The sequence below is a fragment of the Nicotiana tomentosiformis genome, chromosome 1 (genome assembly GCF_000390325.3).
Source record: "Nicotiana tomentosiformis chromosome 1, ASM39032v3, whole genome shotgun sequence".
Classification (NCBI taxonomy): Eukaryota; Viridiplantae; Streptophyta; class Magnoliopsida; order Solanales; family Solanaceae; genus Nicotiana; species Nicotiana tomentosiformis.
Genome location: NC_090812.1, coordinates 20,118,646 through 20,130,524, shown reverse-complemented (window position 1 = coordinate 20,130,524; position 11,879 = coordinate 20,118,646). Strand labels below are relative to the sequence as shown.

Here is an 11,879-nt window from a genome sequence, read left to right as displayed (position 1 = left end):
AGTTTAATAATTTATATTTATGATGTTTTCATCTAATATTTAACTTTTGAAATACAAAGCAAGTGTGTATGGGAAGACCACTATAACGCGGAAGTGGTTGCAAATTTTCATCATAAAGCTCGCAAGAGATTGGCGGATGCTTTCTCAGATGCTAGAAAGAAGAATAAGAGGCATGGCTGGTTACTTGAGAATTTGTGGAATGATTTGCAAAGGCAATGGCTTACCGCAGAGTTCTTAGAGAGGAGCGAAAAAGGAAAGAAAGCTCGTGCATCCGAGAAGGGAGGCTCCTTGCACACTGGAAGTGCGATCAGCCTAGGGACAATAAAAAGAAGATTGGTACGTAATTGCTTAAATTATTTTACTTTTCTAAGTATATCTATTCTGTTTATTAACTAAATTAATTTGTTTTCAGGAAAAGAAGTATGGGCGTCCAATGAGTCATGATGAGCTATTCAAGGAGACACATGTTGTGAAGAAGAAGAAAGAGGGGGATCAAGATAGGTGGGTCGAGGACCGGGCCTCGACTGCATATGTAAGCTTTCAATTTTATTTAAGTATTATAATTTACTTTTATAAACAACTTGAAATACTGATTTAATTTAAAATAATATAGGGTCGCTACCAAAGTAACGTGGAGGAATTCATCCGTAGTCATCCAGCTGGTGAATCGGGTGAGCCAACCCAACCTTCGGACGAGGATGCTGAAAGAATATGGTTGGAGTCTGTTGGCGGTCCAAAATGGGGGAAGGTATACGGGCTTCCTACTAAAAACTTCCATCGCTATAAGTGTGGAATGCGAGGAATAGGGACTTCCTCGCAAGGTGAGCAACTTAATAGGGAGAGCCTCTCTGCTATGCGGGAGACAGTGACAAAGCTCACATCCGAGCTAGAAGCGGCCAAGGAAAGAGAAAGGCTTAGAGATGCTCAATTCCTTGGCATGCAAGCTCAGATCAGAACTCTCCTATCTAGTGGAGCTTTTCCGTTGCCCCGATCTTGTGAGTCATCTCCAGAGGGTCGACCTCCACGTGATCGTTCCTCCCGTCCTGCTCATGATCGTTCCTCCCGTTATCCCCGTGATCGTGCTTCCCATCCTCCACAAGACCGTTCTCTATATCGTCTTGTAAATGAAAGTTTATCAGACAGTGTTGATGATGTTGTAGAAAACACCCCTTGACTTTTATATACTTTGAACTAAACAAATAGAACCAGTTTTGAATTAGTTGTAATTAGTTCTAACTTGGTTTTGGAATTTTATGTTCAATTGAACTTTAATTTGTTAGTTTTAAAGTATTTATTGAATGTTTTGGTTGTTGTTGTGTTGTTGTTGTTATTGTTGTTGTTGTGTTGTTGTTGTTATTAGGTGTATTGGTATGCTGGCAGGTGGTGTAGCTGCCAAAACAGGCATTTTATGCCAAAATTAAACCCAGAAAAACCGACCAAAGTTGGTCGTTTTTAATAAATAAATAAAAATTATTCCAAAATACCGACCAAAATTGGTCGGTTAATGAACATTGAATTCCCAGAATTCAACATTACCGACCAACTTTGGTCGGTATTTTGCCTGCACTGTTGAGATTACCGACCATAGTGGGTCGGTAATGTTTAATTTTAATTATTTTAAAAATATATATTTTTTCAATTACCGACCAAAGTTGGTCGGTTTTTTAAAATTTTAATAATTAATAAAAAAAACATAATTTAGTTAAACCGACCAACTTTGGTCGGTAAAATTAAATTAATAAAATATGTTTCCGACCAAAGTTGGTCGGTAAGTACTTATACTTGTCAGATGGTCGATTTAAGCTACCGACCAAAGTTGATCCAACCAACTTTGGTCGGTAAGCCATTCCGACCATCAAAACACCGTTCACACCCTAATGGTCGCGTTTTGGTCGGTAATTGGCCATAACCGATCAACTTTGGTCGGTTTTTAGCGAATTTCTAGTAGTGAGAGCAAAAGGATTTCATTTCATTCCTTCTGTTTTCATAGTTTACATTGGCATTTTGCTATGTAGAAAAAAAGTTGCCATGACTTGTGGTTATCTTGTATAACTTGTTTCTTCGGGGCTGGTTGTTCAGTCCTCGGTCCCGATGATGCGTGGCATTCAGTGTTGCCTTGTCGGATTTTCGTTCCCGGTTGATGTGGCATTCAATGTTGCCTTGTAATCATATCATTATCCCCCCCTCCCCCGTGTTCTAATGCGAAGAATGCGAGTTGGAACACCGGAAGTCTTGTATCTTCGAAGGTTCCACCGATGAATTGCTACGTAACTCTTCGCTTGGCAACATATTTTGCTTTCCCCTTAGGAATTCATGCTGTCGAGAGAAAAAATGCCTAACAATCCTCTAGTGGTTTGTGCTCGTGAACGATCGTGTAACCTTTGTTTGGTAGCAAACTTAACTTCCCGATGGGAATTTGCTACCGAAGCAAAGATTACCTTATCGTCCCCGAATGGAGACTTGTTTGTTTGCCTTGTCATCAAAGGTCTTATTACTGTTGTTTTTGTAGTATGCATGTGGTTGCTGCCTCGTTAAAAACCTTGCCTGAAAAAACCTAATTAGGATAAAAAGCGGAATGAAGGACAAAAGAGTGTAGCACATACTTTCCGTTTGACTGTTGTTTGTCAGCAATAATATTTTTTGAGATGAGCCATGTTCCAGTTGCTAGGCAACTTGTCTCCGGTGCGGTTTTCCAACTCGTATGACCCTTTATCAGTGATAGTCGAAATCCGGTAAGGGCCTTCCCATATAGAGCCTAATTTGCCGGCGTTGAGTTCTCGGGTGTTCTGAGTCACCTTCCTCAAGACCAATTCTCCCACTTTAAAATAATGAAGGTTGGTTCTTTGATTGTAATATTGCTCCATTCTCTGCTTTTGGGTTGCCAATCTGACATGCGCTAATTCCCTGCGTCCCTCGAGCAGTTCCAAGTTGATTAGCATTGCCTCGCTGTTCGATTCTTCGTCTGCCTGGAAATACCTTAAGGTTGGCTCCCCTACTTCCACCGGTATTAGAGCTTCTGCAACGTACACAAGGGGAAAAGGTGTTTCTCTTGTGCTTGACTTGGCCGTTATCTGGTAGGCCCATAGCGCTCCCGATAACTCTTCGGGCCAGCAACTTTTTTGCTGCTTCTAACATTTTCTTTAGGTTTTGCACATTTGTTTTGTTTGTTGACTCCGCTTGTCCGTTTGCACTCGGATGGTAAGGTGAAGAGGTAATCCTTTTTATCTTCAAATCTTCAAGGAATTTTGTAAGTTTTGAGCCGATAAACTGTGGCCCGTTGTCGCATGCGATCTCTTTCAAGATTCCGAACCTGCAAATTATATTATCCTACAGGAAGTCGACCACTTCGCGTTCTCCGATATTTTGATAAGGACCTGTTTCCACCCATTTGGAAAAATAGTTAGTCAAAATTAAAAGGAACCTTAACTTTTCGGGAGTCAGTGGTAGTGGTCTGACGATGTCCATCCCCCATTTCATGAACGGCCACGGGGATAGAACTGAATGCAAGGTTTCCGTCGGTTGATGTACTAGTGGTGTGTGGCATTTTCGTACAAAGTTTTTGGCATCTTGTTCCAAATGGGACCAGTAATATCCTGCTCGGACTAAATTCAGCACCAGAGAATCTGTGCCCGAGTGGTTGCCGCATATTCCTTCATGGACTTCTCTCATGACATAGTTGGCTTCTGATGCTCCTAAGCACCGGGCCAACGGGCCTTGAAAGATTTTTTTGTAAAACTAGACTTTCCTGAAGCTATATCGTGCAGCTTTGGTGCGCAATGCTCTTGATGCTTTGGGGTCCTCTAGCAACTTTCCATGCTCAAAATAATCGATTATAGCAGTTTTCCAGTCCCAGATCAGACTGGTCGAATTTACCTCGTAATAACCCTCTGTGTCCAAGGATGAGTTCATCAGTTGTACAACCGTACCTGATTTTGGTCCTTGGATTTCTGTTGATGAGCCCAGATTTGCTAATGCATCCGTTTTCGCATTTTCTTCCCTCGGGATGTGGGTTATTGACCACTCCCGAAATTTTGTCAGTAAAGCCTGAATTTTTACTACGTATTGTTGCATACACTCATCTTTGGTGTCAAAAATTCTGTAGACCTGATTTACCACTAAATGTGAATCATATTTTACTTTGATGGCTTCGAAGTCAAGTCCCCGGGCCAATTCGAGCCCTGCAATCAAAGCTTCATACTCTGCTTCATTGTTAGTTAGAGGAATCGTTCTGATGGGTTGCCTTAAGGTTTCCTCCGAAGGCGTGATCAAGACTATTCCGATCCCGGACCCTTTCACGTTTGAAGCTACATCCTTGAATAAGGTCTAGACTCCCGACGCCGGTTCTACACCACTATTGCCTCTTTGGCGGCCAGTGGAAATAGTGCCAGGCTGAAATCGGCCACAAAGTCAACGATCACTTGTGATTTAATCGTTGTCATTGGCTTATATTCTATGTCGAACTCGTTCATTTGAACGGCCCATTTGGCCAATCTACCCGAGAGCTCGGGTTTATGGAGTATATTGTCACGTCCTTAGTTGTTAACTAAGTACACGTGCGGCACTTGACAACTCGCTCACGATGTTGCACAACTTGCTCACGTTCTTTCTATGCTAAGTCAGCCTTACCACACTCAAGATCACTAAGGGAATGTTAGAACACAAGAGAATTGACAAATCAAGCTTTTGTATTAGAGAGAACTTGATTGTTTTCCTTGGTGAGTTACAAATGACTAACCCCCTTTATATACTAGTTTCATAGGGGCTAGTGAGTAAATAATAATTATACACAAGACCATTATTATTTAAAAGTAAGTCCCTTCTCTAGAATATTCTACATAGTTAGAATCTTCTAAGGACTTTCCTAGCAATTCCATAGGGTTCTAAGGTCTTCCATGAGAAATCTCCATATTTCTCTAGAACGTTCCGACATGTGCTAATCTATTTCATATGTAAGCTTCCACATGGCATTAATATATGTCAAATGGCACCTACATGGCATGATGATGTGGCGGTTCATGACACTCTACCCCACCTAATTTTGTGCCTCCCTCGGCACAAAGCATCGACACGTACGTATGCACCTCGCCTTGGTGTCGCCGGAGATCTTTGTCCATTAGTCATGATGCTCTATGGAGCGGTTTGCCTTCCCATGTCACAAGGTAGTGGTCACCTTTATTCTTGCCCTGTTTGTACTTTGGACGGCGAGCAATGATGGCTTCGATCCTCCGCCCATCGGATGCCTCTCCTTGCTCTTGGCCTGAATCTCCCCATGACTCGACCAAGTGTAGCAGCTTCTCAAGCATCGGGTACATGCTTCCACTCCCTATTTGGCTGCCTCCGTGGTCACAGCTTTACTGGCAAACTTGGCCTCTCTACTTGGTGCTCCATCTAAGTCCGATAGCATGCCATCACTTTGTAACTCGCCATCCTCTTCAACTATGTCCGCCCAACGTTTCTTGCTACCACCATGCTCCATTTGCTTGGCTCCAAGACAGGCTTTGGAATCCCCTACTTTCGTATTAGATTCCAAGTGCATCCCCCCAATACTGATGGTCCCTCATGTGTCACCCTTGTGTGCTTGAGCAAAGTTCCTGATCATTGTTGCAAGCCTCCCCAAATCTGGGCATTCACTTGCCCGATGTGATCCTTTACAGAAGTAGCAACCTCCCTTAGGCACGTACTCGCTACCGTTTTTCGGCCCCTTGCCATTTCGCTTGGACCCCAGTCTATTATGGGATGGACCCTTGCCATTGCCCTTGTATACCTCGGTTATGCCTTTCCCGTTGTCCTTGTCATGATCTCCCCCACCCCTCTTGGCGTTGCCTTCTTTGAACTTGGCAGGCTCCATCTTGAAGTCAATGAGTAACTCGGCTACCGCTATGGCCTCATCCACGTTGGCTACTTGATGTCTTCTTAACTCCTACTTTGCCCAATTTTGCAACCCATCCATGAAGTAGAAGAGTCAATCTTCCTCGGATAATGACGGGATTTACAGCATTAATGTAGTGAACTCGCGCACATACTCCCGAATTGTGGTCGTCTGTCGGAGCTCCCTTAGCTTCCGCCTAGCCTCATACACCACATTCACCGGGTAGAATTGCTTCTTCAACTCCTTCTTAAACTGCTCTCACGTCTCAATCTTGCATAGCCCATTCTCCATGTCAACACACTTTCGACGCCACCACAACGCAGAAATCGCTGAGAGGTACAACACAGCAGTGTTGATCTTGGCCTCATCGTCTTTCACTTTGCCGTGCCTGAAGTAGTTCTCCAAGTGCCAAAGAAAATTCTCCACTTCTTGTGCACCACGAACACCTTTGAACACCAGCGGTTTGGTAGCCTCGATCTTGGCCTCCCTCGTCACAATAACATTAGTGTCTACCTCGGTTACGCCAGCATTGACATGTTCCTCGAGTAATTCTATCTTTGCCTTCATAGCATCGATAGTACTCAAGGACTCAATAAGTCTACATTCCAAGGCAGATATGGTTTGCCTTAGCTCCATCTCAGTCTGTGTACGTCCCTCCAAGTCATTTCAGATACTCTCAATCTCCTCAAGAGTGTGTCCTTCAAGAACGCTAAGGTTGCATTCCACCTTCCCCAAGCATTGGCCAAAGATCTTGATGGCATCCATCCTCGCATTCACCTTCATCACCCACTCTTTACCGAGCGAGACGTCCTCCAACAGGACCTTCACTTCATCCTCGCTCGCTTTAGTGGCAGATGGTTCTTGGAATGTAAGCCCCTCGTACCTCTTGGCTCTTGTTGGTGGCATTCCTCTTTTTTTTATAGCCACGCTTGCCAGCAGTATCCTAGATGACGTTGGCTTGGGTATTGGCAACATTAATTTCTCCGTCGTTCGTCATTCCCTTAGTTGTAACCTTTTCTCTGATACCACGTTGCCACTTCCTTAGTTGTTAACTAAGTACATGTGCGACACTTGACAACTCGCTCACGATCTTGCATAACTTGCTCACATTTTTGCTATGCCAAGTCAGCCTTACCACACTCAAGATCGCTAAGGGAATGTTAGAACACAAGAGAATTGACAAATGAAGCTTTTGTATTAGAGAGAACTTGATTGTGTTGCTTGGTGAGTTACAAATAAATAACTCCCTTTATATACTAGTTTCATAGGGGTTAGTGAGTAAACAATAATTATACACAAGACCCTTATTATTTACAAGTAAGTCCATTCTCTAGAATATTCTACATAGTTAGAATCTTCTAAGGACTTTCCTAACAATTTCATAGGTTTCTAAGGTCTTCCATGAGAAATCTCCATATTTCTCTAGAACATTCCGACATGTGCTAATCTATTTCATATGTAAGCTTCCACATGGCATTAATATATGTAAAATGGTGCCTACGTGGCATGATGATGTGGGGGGTCATAACAATATTCCTCAAAGGAAAAGCAGTCACCACCGTTACTGGGTGGCATTGGAAGTAAGGCCTCAGCTTTCGGGCAGCTACCACGAGAGCTAAGGTCAGCTTTTCCAGATGTGGGTAGAAGGTTTCTGCTCCCGTTAAAATTTTCCTAATGTAATATGCAGGGAATTACGTACCTTTTTCCTCCCGGACTAAAACAACGCTTACCGCAACTTCTGAGACTGCTAGGTAGACCCGCAATGTTTCTCCTTCTTTAGGTTTCGAGAGCAACGGAGGGCTTTACAAGTATTTCTTTAATCCCTTCAAGGCTTGTCGACACTCTAGCATCCACTCGAAGTTGTTTTTCTTTTTGAGCAGCGCGAAGAAGCGATGACATTTTCCCGATGATCGAGAAATGAACCTGCTCAAAGTCGTTAATCTGCATGTGAGTCTTTGGACTTCCTTTACGTTGAATAGTTGATCCGGGATGTCCTCTATGTCCTTGATTTTGTCGGGATTTACCTCAATTCCTCTTTGTGAGACCAGGAATCCTAAGAATTTACCTGAACCGGCCCCGAACGCATACTTCTCGGGGTTAAGCTTCATATTATGCTCCATCAGTGTGTCAAACGTTTCTTGCAGATGCCTCAAGTGGTTACCTGCATCCAGAGACTTAACGAGCATATCGTCTATGTATACTTCCATAATTTTTCCTATTTGTTTTTCGAACATCTTATTGACGAGCTGTTGGTAAGTGGCTCCGGCATTTTTTAGTCCGAAGGGCATTACATTGTAACAATATGTACCAAAATTTGTTATAAATGAGGTCTTTTCTCGGTATTTTGGGTTCATATTGATCTGATTGTACCCAGAATAGGCATCGAGGAAACTCATTAACTCATGCCCGGCCATAGCGTCGATTATTTGATCGGTATTTGACAATGGGAACGAGTCCTTCGGGCATGCCTTATTAAGATCTTTATAATCTACGCACATACAAAATTTATTGTTCTTCTTAGGAACTATTACCACATTAGCTAGCCAAACCAGATATCTTACCTCTCGGATTGAACCAATCTTAAGTAAACGGGTTACCTCTTCTCAGACGAACTTATTCCTTGCTTCGGCAATAGGGCGCTTCTTTTGCCTTACTGGAGGTATGCTCGGGTCCAAGCTTAACTCGTGCACGGCTATTTCTGTTGGGATTCCTGTCATATCCTCGTGCGACCATGCAAAATAATCAACGTTAATTTTAAGGAATTCAATAAAATCTTGCCTGAGCTTTGGGTGTAGTCCGGTTCCCAAATGAAATTTCCTTTCTAGGAATTTTTCAAACAGTGCAACCTGCTTTAGTTCTTCTGCCGTGGATTTCGCTGCGTCCGTTTCTTCCAGACTTCCGGTACTTGAAAATACCTTGGTCTCTAACTCTCCTACCCCAGGGAAACTTCCTCTGGTTCGGGGTCGGAAGTCGGTTACGATAACTGCTGTGCCGCATGTTCCTTTTTCTTGCTATGAGATACTGAGATCGCATTCATCTCTCTTGTTGTCGGTTGATCACCTCTTATCTTCTTGATCCCATCGCGTGTCGAGAATTTCAGCAATTGGTGGTACGTCGAAGGCACAACTTTCATCTCGTGAAAGCCACGGCCTTCCCAATATGATATTATAGCCCATGTCTCCATCTACTACTTCAAAGAGAGCCGTCTTTGTTATTCCCTCGACCTTTATGAGCAGTAAAATTTCCCCTCGGGTTGTCATTCTTGCGAGGTGGAATCCAGCAAGGAGCTTTGTCGACGGGATGATGCTCCTGGTGAGTTTAGCTTGATCCAGAGCTCTCCATTATATGATATAAGCGAAACTTCCCGGATCCTCTAAAACACGTTTAATTTTAAAGTTTAACACATTTAAGGAAATTACGAGTGCGTCATTGTGCGGCAGTGGTAATCCGTCTGTATCTTTATCTGTGAACGTGATATCATCTTCCCGGAGCCTCTTGCTATGGGTTGTTGAAATTTCTGTCTTCATTGCGGACAAGAAGGTGATCTCATTGATCCCATCCCCTCCGAAGATCATGTTGATCGTTTGGCATAGAGGTTCCTCTCCTGGTTTTGAGGTTTGCGCTTCACCCCTGTCCTAGCCATAGTTGTTTTTGGCTCGGTCACTCAATAATTCTCTGAGGTGACCATTCTTTAGCAGCGTTGCCACTTCTTCCTGGAGGTGCCGGCAGTCCCCGATCCGATGGCCATTAGTGTCATGGTATTCACACCATAAATTTGGGTCCCTCTGACTGGGACCGTACCTCATCGGTATCGGGAACCTTGCCTCTTTGATTTCTCTCATGGTCGACACTAACTCCACCACGTTGACGTTGAAGTTATACTCTGATAACTTTGGATAAGAAGAACCTCGTGGTCCTGAGGTTTCTCTATCCCGCATTGCTCTGTTCTTCCGCCCATGATCGGTCCTCCTATTAACGATGAACTTGTCCGATGTCCGGAAGCTCCTGTCACGACCTTCCGCCCGCTCGTACGGTAGAAACCGGCCCCTTGAGTTCCGCCTATCCGAGTCAATACCATCCTTCATTTTTCCCTGTTCTTCTTCGGTCCTTTGATCGATGACGCAAAGCCGACCTGATCGTCTTTGATCCTTATTTCCGACTTGCACTCATTGTGGACATCTTCCCAAGTTATTGCTTGAAACTCGAGCAGGCTTTCCTTCAGCTTACGGGAAACATCTGAACTTCTCGGGTTTAAACCCTTAGTGAATGCTTCAGCAGCCCATTCATCCGGGACAGCCGGTAACAACATCCTTTCCTTCTAGAACTGGCTAACGAATCTTCATAATAACTCGGATTCTTCTTGCGCGATCCTGAATATGTCGGCCTTTAGGGCTTGTACCTTTCTAGCATCGGCATGGGCCTTGATAAATGAATTCGCGAGCATTTCGAAGGAATCTATGGAATGTTTGGGCAATAATGAGTACCATGTTAAGGCTCCCCTCACGAGAGTCTCACCAAATTTCTTCAATAACACGGACTCGATTTCGTGAAGAGCCGGATCATTTCCTTTCACCGTCGTTATATAGGTGGTGATGTGCTCATGTGGATCTGAGATCCCGTCATATTTTGGTACTTCAGCCATTCTGAATCGCTTTGGGATTAGTTCCGGGGCCGCAATCGGTTTGTACGGTAATTGGATGTACTTCTTCGAGCTCGGGCCTTTCAATACTAGAGGTTTTCCCGGGATTTGGTCCATGCGGGCGTTTACTTCCTTCATGAACCGCAAGAGTTCCTCTTTGAATGGATCATTATCGTTGTTAAGGCCAGATATACTCCCCCCAACCCCGTCGGAGGCAGCTTTGCCCCTAGGAGTGTTGTTGTCGATTTTGTGCGTTGTTTGGTTCGTAGGAACAACGGGAGGAACTGGATCTCGCCTGTTTTCATTATTTGAAGCGCCTAATAGCGCCTATTTTAACTTCGTCATAACCTGATCCTGTCGCGTTAGGTGATCTAGAATGATTGCATGTTGCTCTTGCAAGATCCTTACCGCGTCTGTTACACGTCCCTGGTCAGCATCATCTTATTCCTCATTGTGAGTGTCGCTGATTGAGTCCTCAAGATATGGGTGTTCCCCTTGAACCTTAGGGTTGCGAGCGTTTTTAATGGTATTGATTGGCATTTTCTGTGATCTTGCTAAGACAATATCGACCAAAGCTTGTGAGTGAAAGAGGTAAGGATCGATTTAACCACACGACTGTCTAGGTCCCACGGTGGGAGCCAAATTATTTACCTGAAAAATAGTACAGTTGAATTTGTTCGTGATTCAATTTGATCCCAAAAGATAACGAATTAATCAATTTTCATGCAAGATACTTAGCTCAAATGTAGATAAAATGATAGATTTGGAGAGTCCGGGAATAGGATTTACGGGCACAACGATGATAAAACTAACAAGCGAGGGAGAGAAAAAAGAGGGTATCAAAGTGCTATCAAGAATCCTTTTTATGTTCTCCAGAAAAACCATCCTCTACAATGATAGTTGAGCCTATTATTTATAGCTCAGTGGGCGTAATGTAAGGGTGGCAAGTGGGCCGGTCCGGGACCGGCCCAAGCCAAATGGGTCAGGACCGATATGCGTGGGCCTGGTCGGGGCTTCTGGGCCGGTTCTATAATTGGGACCGTTGGGACCGGGATCGGGACCGGACCGGTCCATGGCGGGCCAAACGGTCCCAACGGTCAAATTTTAAAAAAAAATTGTAATTTAAAATCTAGCCATTGGGGACTGTCACAAAATAGTCGTTGGCTATTTACAAAATAGCCATTTAACCTCCCCCTCCCAACTTTGTTTTAACCCCAAACTTTTTATAATTATACTTTTTTCCCATTTTCAACTATAAATACCCCCTCATTTTTTTATTTTTCTTACAAAATTATCAATCTATCACAATCTCTCTCTAATTTTCTTCTATAATTACTACTATTGCTTACTTTATTGTTACAATTTGTGAAA

The 11,879-nt window shown here is 43.5% G+C and overlaps 1 protein-coding gene across 1 annotated transcript; it reads right to left on the bottom strand.

Annotated features, from left to right (window-relative positions):
* Window positions 1-2,624: 2,624 nt before the first annotated feature.
* Window positions 2,625-5,312, bottom strand: LOC138904200 (uncharacterized). Its single transcript, XM_070192707.1, has 2 exons — window positions 5,171-5,312; window positions 2,625-3,016 (listed from the first exon to the last, which is right to left on the bottom strand). Exons 1-2 carry the CDS (start codon window positions 5,310-5,312, stop codon window positions 2,625-2,627), a joined length of 534 nt encoding a protein of 177 aa, XP_070048808.1.
* Between the last annotated feature and the right edge of the window lie 6,567 nt (window positions 5,313-11,879).